The following is a 17,323-nucleotide window of genomic DNA, read 5'->3' as shown; positions in this document are numbered from 1 at the left end:
CAGATCATCAAAGTGTGTGCATGTTGTTATGAATAATTCAGCAGAGATGCAGACTTATAACATTATCTGCTTATAAATCATGCATACCAGAATATTAATCATGCCCACACCCTGGGCAGAGGAACACGTTTAATCACCTTTTATCTGGTTGGTGTCTGTCCCAGGCAGATTACTCAGAAGCGTGTGGTGGGTAACCTGTGCTACAGCAGCGGAGTGTGGTTGCTTCTCCAAGGCAGACATTATTACTCATGAAGATTGCATAAATCCTATGGCCATACTGACCTCTCCGCTTAAAGCTGTTTCACAGAGTACGTGCAAGCTGCATTCATTTAATGCAATGTTATTTAGCGAAAGCTAAGAAAACCGGGGGAGGATACGCAAGTGACTGTAACTTGCAAGTCAGCAGTGTTTTCACGGAGCCCTCAGCTGCAACAGAAAATGAAAACACATAAGTCTTTAGGCAAATGGCAGTATCAGTTTTGCCACTGAGAGAAATTAGGATGAGGACTGTGTCACTGCAAGATATAATATATTTTGAGACATGATAGTTCTATGCCCAGTAGTCAAACCTTTCTAATTATTTTACTTTCTTTTTCTAAAGGCTCATACCTAATTCCCTCTTCTACAATTGAACCAACCAGTTGTGCAAACCTGGGAAGCCTTTGCCAAGGTAAGAAGCCCAGGTCATTTTCACAGTTTCATCTTTGGGAATTCTTTATTTTCCTTGGGTATTTTTATTCCATTTCTTTTTTATTATCATTTCTAAAAGGGTGAACTGCAATAAAAAATAGCAAGGAAAGGAATTCTTTAGTCTCATCAAGTGTGTGGGTGTCCTGTACGTACAATATGTGGAAAACATGTGATCACTCCCTTGATAATACATTTTCCAAATAGTCTCCATTATATCAAAACTGAATTAATCAACTGCTTTCATTTCTTTCTCCATCTTTTTTCCTCCTGCACATTTTGACAGTAAAATATTAACCAGGATAAGAAGTGGATACATCTGTAAATAAAAAATGAGCAGATGTAAATAAAGGAACTATTATTCATTTTTTTCCAATAAGCTATTTTGAGGCTAGAAACTTTGAGATTAGCAGGTAAAACTTTAACTTCAAACTGCAAAATCCAGCAACTATTAGTTAATTAAACCCTTGTTACAGCACTTAGTGATGGTTTAATAGTGTAAAAACCACCATATACAAGAATTCATTAGGTGTCTTTAAAGGTCAGCTCAGTTGAATTCAAGGACTAGGTGAACCCTAAAGATTTCCATGCCATGTGAATCATTGGACATTCAAGGACACTTAATTCCTTCTGCTCTGCTTAGAGGCTGAAGTTCTATAAAAATGCTTGACATGAACAACAGCAGCCCATTTCCACAATACCTTCATGAACACAGAGCTGCTAATGAGGTGGTATGCTATCTTAAACTTTAATCACAGCAGCAGCTGCAACAAAAATAATGCCTAGCTTTGTAGCCTAGCTTTGCTTTTGAATGGTAGAAGAAGGAGACAGGAGAGAATAAAATACAAAAGGGAAGGAGGAAGTCTCTCTTTCAAAACCGACATTTACAAGTAAATCAGATTTAGCTTAAAAATGAAAAGGAAAATGCACTCTGCTTGGGAAGCCAATAAGACATCTCTGTCAGTCTTCAGTGTACTTCTCCCAGATTATCCTGAGGGAAATTTGGTTCAGGTTCTTGGAGCATATTGTACTGGTCTCCGCAGGGAAAGTGAAATGACATTTATGTCCATAATTAGATTTCAAATTTTCAGGCATCATATTCACAAAGCACAGTATGATCTAAATACTACTACTTGAATAACTTAGGTAAACGTGACAGCAACAATTAATCAGGATTAGTCTTTTTATATGTAAGGGGTAATACAGCCACTATATAAAGAACTTTGTATATTCTCTTGGAAGAACTCTGAGCGTTTTCCTCTATCAAAATGGCATGGTGTGAAAGGAGAGAGAATATCTTTCATTAGGTCAGCTAACATGGCTGCAGAAATGGACGCTGTTTCAGCAAAACAAGCCTGCGTTTCTAAAAGCCTCATCCTTTTTCCAGCTTTATTAACTTGTCTAGTGGAAGGTATTACCTCTAATAAAAGGGGCAAGTTTGAAAGGTAGCATCTTTTAACTCCTTAGACCATCACATCTTCAATAAACACTATGAGTACTTTCATGAAGGTAATACTCTTTCCTTCTCTGAAAAGTGTTTGGTGAAGCGTCACTGGTGTTCTGTGTTTGTCACTTTGGAAGTGGCGGATCAGATTTACCCTGTTCATCATCATCATCATTATTGTTATAATAATGAAAATCATAAAAGGATGTCTGTCCATCTATTTCTGTCAGCACTGCAGACTTATTTTAAACTGAGAGGACAGTTTGGATTACTTTTTTGTTTGTTTGTTGTGTGTTGTGCAATAGCACTAGTAACACAGTTTGTGGATGCTAGATTCTGTCACCTATAGTCTGATGAAAGAGCCATTTTCTCCATTACGCTTAGCAAATATTTTCAGTCATTGGAAGATTTCTCCTTTAACAGTGTTGGCTGGAAGATACAATCAGTAAGAAGCCTTATAAGTTGTTCCTCAGACAATATAGCCCTGAAGTTACATGGAAGAAGAGCTTTTTTGTGTTATAGGGTGTCACTTTATATACTCACTTTCCCAGTTAGAACCTATTTGCTGCAGCGTCCAACTCTTCCTTCTCTTTCCCTGAGTTTCTTGTTTCACTGAAACCTGAACATGAACCTGCTCCCTAAGCTGAGACCTGAGTTTATGACTTTCAGACTCAAAAGGTTAGCTAAAACAACCTCACAAAAAATCAAAAGTGCAATTTCTTGCCTGAAATAGAATTGCTTAACCTTTCCAGGTTGGTTCTTGGTCAAAATCCGCAAAAGCCATGTAACACTTTGAGATTATACTGCACCAACCTTTGGATTTTAAAAAGAGTTTACAGGAAAAAAGAAATCTGTCAGTGAGTGGATTTGCATTCCCTGGGAGTTACTAGATAAAATTAAATTATTTTCCAAACTATTATTTGAAAATTTAGTGGTGTGATCTTTGAATTCCTCTAGCATGTATACCCTCCCAGTCTGCTGAGGGGGAAATTTGCAGTTTTGGCTCCTCATTCTGATTTTAAAAAGTGTTCTAGCTAGTTCCCCTGGGAAACATTTGCCAGGGTTGTGTGGGGTAACTCCTGTTAGTGTCAGTGGGAACAGTACAGCTGAGATCCTACATGAAGCTTTCAAAATATATATTCCATCTCAATTATTTCAAGTCTGATTTCAATTCTCTTCATTGTATGGAGTTCAATGGAGTTAATTGGATCCTTACATGAGCATTTTAGTTTTGCATTTGTTTGTCATCTTCAGACCCTGAGTAGGGACAATTATTCTTTTCACAAGTAATATTCTAAGTGCATGCATCTTAAAACTTATAAGATCTATTTTCTGGTCTTTGCACAGCTGTTTGGATCTGAAGCTCTCATAAGAGGATTTTGAGTTTATGAAAGCAGTACAGGACTGATCCTGCAAACCTTACACTGGCAAAACTCCCACTGAAGTCAGTGAAAGTGAAGATTGCAGGATTGGGACCTCAGTTCATATCCGTTCATCGCTTTGTGCAGAAAAAATAATGTGTTTATTTAACATTTATGGCATTGTGTGTAGATGATTTCATTTTACATTGTCATGCATTGTTCCCATTTTGTCTTACCTTATTAACATTCATATTTCATTCAAGTTCACCTCTTTCTCATCTTTATTACCAGCTACTGTAAATGCTACTACTCCTACACCACCCACTGTCACCACTAACATGCCCGATACTAATAGAAACGATAAGCCAAACAATGGTAAGAAACCCTGTGTTACATTTTTCCTTGTACTGTGTCTAGAGCAAATTTATTGTATTTTAAGGTGTGTTTTTCATAGTATCATAATGTCAAGGGTCATGTCTCGGTTCTGATCTCATTTACACTGAAATAAATCAGGAGTAACTTCACTAGACCATGCAATAATGGTGTAAATGAGAACAGAATCAAACTTGGTGTTTACTTGTATCATGAGTGCCTGGCTCTTGCACAAAAGGGACTCACTTTGTGTCACCCATTGTATTTATCCATGCAAAGAACAAGGGAAGGGAGAGGGATTTTTAAAAAGGGTCCAAAAAGAACCACGCTATTGAAATGTTTTAAGGCTGCAGATTATGAGGCATTGTGTAGCTCCCGCCTGTGCAGCCAGGGTGGTAGTATGCTGGGATTGTCTCTTCCTCACTAGTCGGGTGCAGGAGCCAAGTGGAATCGTTCCTATGGAGCAAAGCCACTTCCACTGAGTCAACAGGAATCTTTCCACTGACTTCAAGAAGAGCTGGATCAGACTTTACTAGGGAAAATGTTGACAGTATCAGATATCATTTACTTTTCATTTAGAAAGATTAAGGGAAAAAATAAGGTAGTAAATGAGCCTATTATTAGCACAGGAAAAAAGCAGGGATTTCTTTTGAGGTTTTCTCAAATTCTATGATATCACTGTCTCCTAGAGACTGAGCATCATTTTGTGAGGCGCTGCTAAAATATTTATTAGTTTGTTAAAGATAGTTGTTAAACATTATTAACAACACGGAGATAGATTTCTGCAGTTTTCATCTGAGGCTTAAAGATACTTTTTGTAAAGATTTATTTTCTCAGTGTGCTCCAGAGAAGTAAATTAGAATCTGTGGGGGTTTTTGTGGTTTTTTTGTGGGTTTTGGGTTTTTTTTTCCAAATACATCAGTTGTTACTATAGGATTTAAAATTCTTGGAGTATATTTTCTCTTGGCAGATCATTTCTTGTACATTGGCAATCAGGCAGTACAATAGACAATGTGAAAGAATTTATCTGAATTCAGCTTGTTCGGATTTACTGAGCTGTAGAAGTAAGAAGAAAATATTGAAAATTTCTTCCAAATTGTGCTTTTTTTCTTTTTGTGGAGCCACTCACTCTGTGTTCACCATGAGCAGTTAACTCTGATTTTTGTAACTACAGAAGGAACTGAATGCCTTATTAATGTTAGTATGAATAAAAACTGGACAATTAAGTCCTTTCTTTGGCTTTGAAACTCCCAAAAGAAAGTAGAAAGACTAAGAAAAATAAGCCAAATTCATTTACAGTAGAAGAAAACTAAACTTTCACTCAGTTAACTGGTGTCATTTTCCACTCTTGGTAAGTTGATTTTTAGACCAAGAGCAGGCAGCCAAGAACAGACACTTAAGTTGCATATATTTTCTTTAATCCATTAACTATGTGGCTTACTACACACAGACCTGCAGGAATTCAGACTTCCTGCTACAGTTATCTTCAGAATGAAGAGAAATGCACCTGAATCCTCCCATTCACAAGCACAGAGGCAGCAGGAGTCTAAGATAAAAGGGGTCAAAACCATAGGAATTATCTCAACCCCAATTATTTGGCCAGTGAAACAAAGGCCTCTCCGCTTCAGTAAAAACTCAGCAGATGAGAACCCAGTGAGAAAAAGCACGTACAGCTTGTTTCTTCCAACTATGTCCACATCAGCTGCTTCTGAGGAGACCGGCAACGATACCTTGGCTGCTTTTACAGAAAAAATCGACCTAGATAATACCATGATGAATCAGTTACCAAATGAAAATATTTTGAACGATTCTAGAAGTTCATTTCACGGCACTTCTGATGCAGCAGATGTTGTTACAGAGCCTTCTGTGAATGCAGCAGTTCCTCTTCTTCAAAACAGAAGTCCTAATGAAGAGCTAGCACTAGCTTTGGCAGATGGGCTAGATCATTCTGACTCTGAGTCAGCGTTCCACTCTCCCGTTAGCAGCAGCAGTACTGCTTACGAACACAAAAAAGAAACTGTGTGGATTTCGTCCTCCAACAGCGGCACAACCAATTTCATGCATATAAGTGACGTCTTGGAGCCTGTGAGTTGGTGGAATGAGACTGTATTTCATCATCATCTTGGCTCTGACATTCAAGAAGACAGACATCAGTCTCTTTCTAGCTTATCTATGTCACCTACAGAGGAGGAATCATCATTCCAAAAAAGTGGGCTAGATTTGCTAGACTTCGCACATGAAAATTTTTACCTGAAAATGATAGAAGGCAATGCTGATAGGAAACCTTTTTCTGTGATATCAGCAAACAGTGAATTTCAGTTGAGAAAATCTACGCACATTAAGGAACATCATTCAGGAGTCATTACAAATTTAACCTCTGTGGAGACTCCACGTGCAAAACCAACAACTTTTTTTCAAAACATGAAAAAGACACACACAAAATTTATGCCTGACATCCAACTGACAAATTCAGTCCTAGGACACAGTAGAGAACTACTAACATTTTCAGCACTTCTGGTAGGAACAGGCTGGACAAGCTCAGCATTTAAGCATGTTTTAATGACCTTGCCTGTTTACCAACAATCGTTGACTGACATATATTTGGAAAGTGACAGCGTATTGATATCTGATAGCAATTACTGGTCTCATTACTTAAAACATTCAGTATATTTTCAAAAGCCAGGTGAGACCCTCAGAAATGGAGTACTGGAGAACAATTTAGATGCATTTCATGATAGTAATCAAAATGAAGAATCAGCTTTTTCCATATTAGAGACAGAGAACATGAATAGAGTTGGCAACTCCTGGGACTCAGGTTACTTGGATTTTCCAACAAAATATATAGATATTTCCCCTTCTTTAACAGCAAGTTTCTGGACTGTTTCCTATCATTTGAAAGAAGCATCTCAAGTGTTTTCTGGGGAGCCATCAGAAAACTGGTGGCTCTCATTTAATAAACTGCTTTCTTTCCCAACAGAGAGATTGCCATCCATTAGTTCACCTGCCAAGTTTGACAGTATCTCTAAACAAACATCTGCCATTAGATTATTAGGTCACAGGGCTGAAGAAATGAACTTCTCTAGTCATGCATCAGCTTTGGAAACACAAATCTTTAGTTCATTTACTCCAGGCCTTTCAAAGAGAATTTCAAAAAGTAATGGCAGGACAATATCACAGTTGCAGTCAACAATGAACTTTGCAAACCTAACCGTGTCTTCCAACAGTGAATTTTATTTTGATTTTCCTTTCCCTTCACTGGAAGCACCTTTGAGTCAACCCTCTGAACAGGTACAGGTAAGTCCCTTTGATAAGGTACTTGAAAACTCCACAGAAAAATTAATGATATTTGATAGTTTGCACATGCAAATTGGAACTGACATAGTAAGTGATCAAACCAACATGACCTTCCTAAACAATAGGCAGCAGCTTCTTTCTGTCCTTCCAACAGATTCAGGAACCCAGCCTTCATGTTCAAGGGATAGCCAAGCTTCTTTCTTGGTCAATACACCAGTTAAGAGTTTGGTAAACAGTACAAGAACACATGGAGCACCACAGTCTCAAAGTCTTTCAGCAAATGATGGTATAACAAATACTATTGATAAAGCAAGAAATGAAGTTCAAATAGATGGAGGTGGTTTTTTAAAAACCATCAGTTCAATGATTTCTGACTTCCTTCCAATGACATTGTCTGTGGAATTAAGGCACCTTCTTCATTCAGACTCAAAATTCAGAGTCAGTGTACCTCCTTACAGCTACTCAACACCTCCACTCCCACAAAGTTTTCAGAACCATCTTGACACAATTTCTCCAAGCCTGATCCCTCAGTGGGATGTAGCAGAGTTAAGCTTGCCAACAACAGTAACACTGAGAAGTCATCTAACTGTTTTAGGAGAAAACTCCATTGAAAATCAAGGGGACAATCTGAGATACTCTCTATGGGCAATAGAACATGAAATCATTGGTGATAATGAAGACATAAGGAATTCTGCTGTTCTGACATCAACAAACATATTGAGGCTCTCTGAACAGGATTCGGAAGGGGAGGTGTATGAATACATTAGCAAGCACAGAGAAGGAATGTCTTCTCCAAATATTGTTAATACTCACGCCTTGGATTTTGAAAATCGTGATTATGGACATTTTGCAAATCTCTCTTCTATTCTGGAATCATCAAGAACTGCAATAATGAATGATGCGATACCTTTGCCATCTTCATACAGTGGAATTATGATTCAGCACAAAGAGACCATCTTGAACAGCACTCTGATGACACCTGGAGCAGCAATCCATCACTCTTTCATGCAGTCCCAAACGCTAGTTTCTTCTATAATGTACCATCAGTCATCAGTTTCAGCACATATTCATTCCTTGGCCAATTTATCACCTGAGACAAGCCAAAATACCAGCCCTTACCCACCACCGAATCAACTTCCTAGCTCTCCTGCAGTCTTTTTATCTCAACTTCCTAGCTCTCCTGCAGTCTTTTTATCATGTTTATGTTATTCCTTCACTGAGCTGGACTGCCTGTGTCGACCTGAGGTCAACTACAGTATGTCAAGCCGTTAAGTTAGATGTAGAAAAAAACCAGATCATCTTATCTATTAGATATTGAGTTGGTAGACTGAAGATAGAAGTAGCTGACTTTCCTCCTTTAGATATAGATCCTTTTGGCATATGAAAAGATTTTAGAATACTAATTTAATCATAGTAGAAGGGAATTTGTAACATCTTAGTGATAGTAAATGTCATTAACATGTTTTCTAATTTTTGTGTACTTCTCTAAGACAGCTCTCATGAGACTGTGAGCATAATGTATTGGGTTGCCATGTATTCTATATATTTTTATGCCATTTTATTGTTTGAGGTTGTATGAATGTCTTTCACTTACAGTATTCATATATTTTTGAGAATTTAACTTTCAAAAAGCAATGATTTTCCAAAAGAAACTTTTGGATAATTTGCCTAACAGAATTAAAAAAAAAAAAACATTCCTGGTTTTTCATTGATCATTATATTTTTGTAGTTGGTGGCGGGTGTGGGGAGAATTGTTTTTCCACATTCTTTTTTCCTCTTTTTTCAAATTATCTTTGGCTGCTTTTCATCAACTTTCTGCCCATAAAAATATTTTTTTTCATTCAGCATTTTGAGGTGGGATTTCTACTGTTTAATTTGGAGAGGGAGAAAACATTTTTAGTTTTCACTATCTGCTACTGCAGTCTCCTGAGAGTGTTTAAAAATGTAGATTAGTTCTTTGTTCTTGTTCTTTTTTTGCCTCATTAAAACACGCTTTGGGTCACCATCTGGTGGAGATCTTGAAGCTGTTGACTAATTTGTAGTTACAATGTTTGATTTTAAAAATACTTTGCATATTCCTATATTAAGGTGATTTTGTCCATATACATAATTATATAAATAAGGTTATAATTATATATATGATTATATATGAATGTGTGAGAATATATATAATGCACACTTTCTGTATGTGTGTATCTGTATAACACACATAAAAGGTACATTATACATATAAAATTTAATATATGTATATACAGAGATATATACATATAGATGAGATCCAAGTTTTGCAAGTGTTTTCAACTTGCCCAAAGTCCAATTTTCTACTTCCAAAGACTTATTTTTTTCTCTTTTTTATTTGAAACTATCACAGTAATAGTAACAAACTAAAACACGTTTTCAGATCAAACTGCACACCAAATTTGTGTGTCTGCTGAGTTAAGGGAGGAAAAAAAGACAATACATCAAAAAGCAAGCAAGTTCATTCTACTCATATCTAAAATTTAGTCACAGCTTACCAAAGAAGGTAACTGGTAAACCATCTTCCTGCAAGAAATTGTTTCTTTGGTATTTTATCACAGAGGAATTTTCATACTAATCTCAGTGATCATATGATCAATTCCATAATGAGAAGAAAGAACAATACTCAAGCCAGCTCATGAATAGGGTAATAACCAATATGTGCAATTAAATGGGAAAATACTGACTTCAATTTTTTTCCAGATATTTTTATTTCAAGCTTATGTAAAATGATTATCTATGAAGTTGTAAAATGATGAAATTTGTTCCACACGTACATAACTAGAATAAAAGGTCTTTTATTTAGACTCAGACAGATAGAGCAGTTCCTTTACAATCAAGAGACAGAAAGGGATTTCTGTATAATTGTTGTCATGTCCTGTTCTGTCCTATGTAGTGCCTCTGTAAGATTTACATAAGATTTATATAAATACATGTATCTGTGATCAAGACCCACAACTTCATTTGGTAACAGCCCTGAACTAAGCAATGCCACATGTGCGCATACTGGCAAGTAAATTGATCCAGAAGCTCTTAAACCTCCCCCTCATTCTGGGAAATTTTATCCAACCAGAGCATACAGAATTTTTAGTAGCTTAATGAAAAAAATTTGACTTGTGAAAAGTATAGACTTTTAACACGGATCATAACTAGGAGATGATTTGATGTTTTTTATTAGATGTGAAATCTTGTAATGTTACCTACCAACTCATGAGCTTAAAGAGAATTTATATTTACTCAGTGCCATTTCAAAACAATTTTACTGGATATAAGATTGCTCCAAGCCAGGTGTTAGACATTTTGTGAATGAAAGATGGTTTGTTCAGCTGCCGGTTTTGTAAAGCTCACGTGGGTTCTTCTACTATCTGGCCATTGCCAGGCCTGAGAGCAGAGACTGTGCTGTGAAAACAAGAGGTGGATATCCCTTCTCCCACCTAATTCTGTCCTCAGTTATCTTGTTACTTTCAATTGATGAGCCTTATCTGCTCTCACAAAGTTTTAAGTCTAATCTGCAGTGGCTGAAGTCTGGATTATAACAATATGACTGAGAGCAGAATTTATCCATGTTACAGACTTCAGTAATTATGATTATTTTTTAAATTCATGACACTTTCATTATCTTTCATTTTACACACCACACTAAAGGTATATGCAAAATACTATTTATTGTATTACACATTATTGAATATTTATTGTACAGCAATGTTGTACAAATTTATTTATTTATTGTATTACATATTATTGTATATACACATTATTTGTGAGTTTCCACATCACATTTAAGTCGCTCTAAAAATCTCGAGGGGGAGGGAATTCTCGTCTAATTCGACAGGACTAGTGAGAATGGGCCCAAGCCTGCAGGGCTTGTTCACTCCAAACTTGTATGATGCCAATAAGGGCTTGAGGTGTCAATGTATCTGGCGTTCAGCCCAATCTTTATATTCATCATGAAACTAAAGTCTCATTATTAAACAGGTAAAATTGCTCAGTTTCTAACATTATAATGCTGTTTTTAATGGACAGGTGGGCTATTCTACAGGATATCTCTAACTGTCTCTAGTTCCAACTCCAACTCAGAGTCGAAAGTACGTGATGTGGTTGCAGAATGGGTAAGTCAAGTTTTCTTTCCTGTGTGATTACATATATCAGTCTGCCCCATTGATCTGAAAAGGAAAAAAAAAGAGAGAATACCCAATAAATTCTTAAATTAATATATGTTCTCTGAAGATCTTTCTATTATTGATTTGCACAGTAATGAATTCAGGTCCAGCTGGGGCTATTAGGCACTATGGATAAAACTTTGAAATGTCTCCACTATACCAGCTAACTTCTTAAGAAATGTAGATACTAGTTGAGATTTTGGAAAGTATGGAGAAACCAGAATTGTCCACTGAAAGAGGAAGGTGTCTAAGTTCCAACATCACTATATAGAGGGAAATTTTTCTCTCCAAATACTATGTGGTTTTGAAGTTATATTGTGATAGAAATAATAAAAAAACAGGCAGTGTTCTTTTGTGTGAGGCAATACACTTTTCCAATTTACCCTAATATTCTCTACTTCAGAAATCTTCTGCCATAGGTCAGTTGTTGGGGTTTCTAGTAGCCCCTGTCTTTTCAGCCCATTTTAGCAGATGTAAGCTCCTTCCTGGGCCCTCCAGGTGGAGGATTCTTGAAGTTCCTGCCTCTGAAAGTTTCTCTTGTCTGAATAGTTATTTTCTGTCCTTTTTGACAGTTTGCATAGTGGCACTCACACAAGCTGTAAGTAGTCTTTATACCAACTACTTACATGGAAATATGATGTCATAAATATATGGCAATTATTCTTCATTTTTCTTTTAATAAACCTGGAGGCTTTCAGAAGCTAAGGAAGAGTGTCCTGGTTTCGGCTGGGATAGAGTTAATTTTCTTCCTAGTTGCTGGTATAGTGCTGTGTTTTGGATTTAGTATAAGAATAATGTTGATAACACACTGATGTTTTAGTTGTTGCTAGTAAAGGACTTTTCAGCTTCCCATGCTCTGCCAGTTGCACAAGAAGCTGGGAGGGAGCACAGCCAGGACAGCTGGCCCAGACTGGCCAAAGGGCTATTCCAGACCATATGATGTCATACTCAGTATAGAAACTGGGGGGAGTTGACCAGGGGGTCAGTGATTGCTGCTCAGGGAGGGGCTGGGCATCGGTCAGCGGGTGGTGAGCAATTGCATTGTGCATTACTTGGTTTGTATATTCTTTTATCATTACTATTATTATTATTATTATTTTCTTCCTCTGCTGTCCTATTAAACTGCCTTTGTCTCAATCTGTAGGTTTTACTTTTTTTTCAATTCTCTCCCCCATCCCACCAGGGCAGGGAGGGTGAGTGAGTGGCTGTGTGCTGCTTAGTTGCCAACTGGGGTTAAATGATGACAAAGAGAAACCACCTATAGTCATCTACAAACCAGAAATGCAGCCATCCACACCTGCCAAGATTGTTCTCTTAGCAGCAGCAGCCAGGCAAAGTACATAGGTGCCTGAGCCAAAGAATCTAGAAAGGTGTCACTTCGCCCCAGTAGAGTATGTGAAAGTGTCTCCCAGGGGGAAAACTGAGCAGCTAATGCCCACTCAGAGTAAATAGTACAAAAAGGTCTGAAAAAAAGACCATCATAAGGTTGTAGACTTTTAGGTGAAAATTGACCCTGTAGTTTTGTCAGTAAATCTTTTCTAATCAAAGTGTTTCTGAGAATTTAAGATGAGGAAGAAAGAGAGAAAAGGAGAAACTCAGCATCCTGTGCACCCACCTATACACTGTGTCATGACTTTATAGAGATTTCCTTCTGTCAGTAAAAAAGCCCACACCTCTCACTACCAGTTGTACATCTAATATCACCTCACTGAAATGGGAGAGTGTTCTCTTTGCTTTGAAAAACTGAAGGGGATTTCTCAAGGGGGAGAAGGGTGAAATTCTAACTCTGTCTTAAGCAACAAAGAGCCCCATTAACATCTGACCATTCATGTGATCAATGTCTTCCTGTTTTTCAGCTAAACCGTACTTTCCAGAACTGGAATTACACTGTGTATGTGGTCAATATCAGGTAAATGAAGAAAGAAGATGTTTATGCTATGTTCCTTTTGAGAATTAGCCCACCCTAATTAAGGTTTATTTCTTTTATAGCATCTACCCTGAGTCCGTAAAAGAGGGAGTAAGAGAAAAAAGAAGTATTAGAAGGTAACATCTTTAAAAACATTTTCTTGGTAGAGGCAACGGCTGCTATTACAAGTGGCTTTTACAACAGGCTTTATTGTCTATTATTGAATTCATTGTCTATTATTGGGCATATGCTGCCAGTCTGTAAATATATGACTGCTGGTGAGCTGAGTGCTCTGGATGTGCTCAGAAACCTAATACCGGTTATTGTGTTTGTTTTGGTTTAAACCTGCTGAGCTTTAAACCTTAACAGATCATTTTTTCAGAGTTCAAGTTTCATCTGTTGCAAAACTGAATAGACATATCGTATATACGTGGTATGGCACACCCACCTTTCTTTAGGAACAAGCTTTGGTACACTGGTATCTATCCACTGTCACTGCATTTATTCTCTCGAACCAGAGCCTTTTGAGTTAACAGACATCTTACTAGATGCAAAACACTGAAAAATCATGCTAGAATTGAAAGCCAAACTAGTGTGAGTTAAACTGTTTACCATATGCTCTCATTTCCTGACTTCCACTGGGCTTGGAGGCACTGGAGTTGGGACGGCCTCAAAGGCAGCCAGAGAAAGTTAGATGGGTCACACCCCCTGAAAATTGGGCCTCGGGGGATTTCTTTGAAAGCAACAGACTGATTTCTGAGGGATATATGGGGAGGGAGTGAACCTTAGGACCAAATTAAGGAGAGGAAACCAAAATGTAATTAGTCTTGTGAGGAAGGGGTAACAAGTGGGTGTGAGGATGTATCTGTTTGAAGTGTAGGCAAAAGTCCCGTAGGAAAGGACTTTAACTGCTGACTCTTGAGAACTGCCATGATAACAGCTGGGCTTTTTAATTTCAGAGATAGCCCAGTACTCCCAATTTACCATTGGGAAGTAGTTACTGATGCCTTTAGTTTTCTACAGAGTTTACCTAGAGGTGAAAAGATTTGTAAAAGGTAGTGTCTCCTTCCCACACACACACAGCAGAAAGACAGCTGTTATTGGCAAAACCATTTAACTGGTATAGTGTGAACCCAGACTCTGAATGGGCTATTTTGCTGCTTGACCTACATTTACAGTAGGGTGTAGTGATGTGGGTGGGATTTTTTTTCACACTTCTAAATGATATGGTTATGCCAGGAAAACCTTTTAAGTGGCGACCATGCCTCAGGTCTTACTAACAATCCCAGACTGCTGAGGAATGTAAAGCTTTCCCTATCCTTATTCCTGCATCTTTTATGAGGCTAGCAGCCCAGCTTGTCAGCATCTGTTCTGCCTTAGACTGCACACCTGATTTCTTCTTGTCTCACCTTCCCACCATGCTGTCCTCTGGATTTTGTTTCTTCTTCCTGCTCTATAAAAAAGGAGGTGAAGAGGGAGAAATTGTTCTAGTAATTCCCTTTCCCTCCTTTTCTGACATACAGTGAATATGGCACTAAATTACTTCTAATAATGTATCACTGTTATAGGGAAGTAACCCTATTCCTATTTACTTTGCTCATCTTATGTAATTTCAGAGGCAATGGAATTACATGTTCGAAATATGTCATAAAGTTTTTCAAGGGAGGCCTGGTCTAATGAGAAACTAGTCTTCTCATGGGCTCTAGTGCATTTTGTGTCAAGACCAAATGGCATTTTGTCATCATTCTGAATAATTTAATAAAATGCTAATTGTGTCACACAAAATGTTACTGTTCTCCAGATAATCAGGATTGCTGTGCTGTTCGTGTTTTCTTAGAAAAGAAAAAAAAAGAGAAGTCAAGATTCTGCCCAGTGTAGCAACCTGGTTGGGGTAGCACAGGGATAATTAAAAATTTAATTGAGCTACATGATATGTGACTAACAAAAATTGCACTTTTTACACATTGTATATGCACATATACATATATAGAAATATATATACACAGGATTTTTTGCTGTTTTTTCATGTATTTTTCATGTCTTGCATATATTTTCATGCATCATTTACCTATTACAGGAGAAACATTTGGGAAAAGTTGGTGTTCTCCCAGCTTTAGGTCTTCTAAGTATATGTCTATCATTGTATATTGCTTCCCTTCTGAAACAAAAGAAGGATCAGCTTCCCAGGAGTGTTCAGTGTTCCTGGGTTTAGTCAACAGGTTTCCAGTTCCTTGAGGTTCATACAGCTGTTTCTAGATTTTGCGAGGAAGAAATCTGTTGAATTTCTCAAGATCCAGAAAGCATACTTTTTTTTCTACTGCTTCCTGATCATTGCTTTCAAGACACTTTGTTAGGTTTTCCACTTTCTTGGATTTGTCCTGGGTAGGAGTCTAAGGAAATCCTACAAGACATCAGAGTAACATTTTGGGGTATAAAAAATTAGCAGGTTACAGGCTGGAATTCTTTAATCCCTGATGGAAGTAACGTTAATTTCTCACTGCTCAGGTATTCCACTGAAATGTTATGGCTGAGTTCTTGTATGTAACTTGCTCCCAGTGTGATTTCATACAGTTTCTATTAATTAAATATTTGTATAAGTTATTTCTGTGAATAATTGTCCAAAGATTTTCTTATTTCTCCATTTTGGATAGTCAAGAATAAGTCTGTTGCGGTTTTAGACTTTCCACTATTTCCCTTAGGTTTTAAGTAGTAATTATTCCATTTTCCTTCATGTTCATCTGAACAGAATTTCACTCCACAGTTAAAATTTAAGACCTAACCCGTAAGTATCATGGCCTTAAATTTGTCTTTTACAGAAGTTAACATATTAGTTTTACTCTAACTCACTAAACCTTATCTCTGTTTTCTGAACTTTCCACAAGAACATAGCCTTCTTATTTCTAAGGCACTACCATAATTCTTCACATTGCTCTTTGTGAAGTTTTCCCTCTCTTTACATGAATTCATATTCTTATCATTCAGATCGCATCTTTTTTCCTTACCTTTTGGATTAGTATTTTATACAACAGTTAAAAAAACCCAGAGAACAAAACAACCTTCCCCAACCTTTTCTATGCATTTTGCTTTGCTTCAACCCTTATTTACCATATTGCTACCTTATCAAGGAACTTCTGTTATTGGTCTCCCCACCTAGTCTTCTTGCAAGTGAAAGAGGAAGAATTGTTAGAATGATTCAGAGAAGAAATAGAAGCTGGAAGTGGGAGGTAGGAAGCTGGCTTTTTTTGGCACGTTAAAAATAGGTGTTTTCCAAATTTTAAACTACTGCATTCTGAAGAAGAGCAAAACAAAACGAAAATATGGAAGTGGATTGTTATTCTTTCATTGCTGTGTTCTATGAGCTGAAGAAATTCAAAGTACACTGTGCTTATTATGCATTTACATACATGGTGACGAGAGACAGAGTGCCACATCCAAAAGTGCATATTATTATCAGCATCTTTAATACTGTGAGAAAGAGGGTAGATTTAGATTAGATATAAGGAAGAAATTCTTCACTATGAGGGTGCTGAGGCACTGAAACAGGTTGCCCAGAGCAGCTGTGGATGCCCCATCCCTGGAAGTGTTCAAGGCCAGGCTGGATAGGGCTTTGAGCAACCTGGTCTAATGGAAGGTGTCTCTGCCCATGGCAGGGGGTTTGGAACTAGATGATCTTTAAGGTCCCTTCCAACCCAAACCATTCTATGATTCTGTGATCTCTGGATGACAGCAGTATGTCAAGCTAATACTTTGGTAGATTATTAACTACTTTACTAGACAGAATTTTATCACAGCTATACTTGACTTTGTGTCTGTGTTTAATTTTTTTCCTCTGGTCATACTGTTTCCATCTCTTAATGAGATAACAGCTGTTCAAAATAAAGTAGACAGGAGTTAGAATGGGCTATAGACATAGCTGTTTCTTTGTCCCCCATTATTTTGCACAAACCTTTGAAAGTGAAGCCAATTTGTGGATTTTGTGTAGATAAATTATAAATGTGCTTGTTTCTTTCATTAATTCTTTGCCTTGTATGACTCTACAGCTTTGTCAAAACTTTCTATGACTGCTGTTACTGCTTTTCTC

General features: G+C 37.3%; 1 protein-coding gene across 5 annotated transcripts in view; it reads left to right on the top strand.

The window, feature by feature from the left end:
• The window catches only part of ADGRG6 (adhesion G protein-coupled receptor G6), a 115,432-nt gene that overhangs the window by 54,904 nt on the left and 43,205 nt on the right, over window positions 1-17,323 (top strand). For 4 of the 5 annotated variants that reach the window (XM_087774077.1, XM_087774076.1, XM_087774075.1 and 1 more), the window contains exons 5-9: window positions 602-670; window positions 3,784-3,867; window positions 11,200-11,285; window positions 13,193-13,245; window positions 13,326-13,379. In XM_087774077.1, coding sequence (XP_087630203.1) covers window positions 602-670; window positions 3,784-3,867; window positions 11,200-11,285; window positions 13,193-13,245; window positions 13,326-13,379 — 346 coding nt within the window. The remainder of the gene's footprint in view (window positions 1-601; window positions 671-3,783; window positions 3,868-11,199; window positions 11,286-13,192; window positions 13,246-13,325; window positions 13,380-17,323) is intronic. The other variant, XM_087774079.1, reaches the window with a different exon arrangement.

Source organism: Nipponia nippon, unplaced genomic scaffold, assembly GCF_047370975.1.
Source record: "Nipponia nippon isolate SJK-2023a ecotype South Korea unplaced genomic scaffold, ASM4737097v1 scaffold_4, whole genome shotgun sequence".
In the NCBI taxonomy this organism is placed as follows: Eukaryota; Metazoa; Chordata; class Aves; order Pelecaniformes; family Threskiornithidae; genus Nipponia; species Nipponia nippon.
Note: the sequence above shows the minus strand (reverse complement) of the source record. Positions and strands in the feature narration are given on the sequence as shown.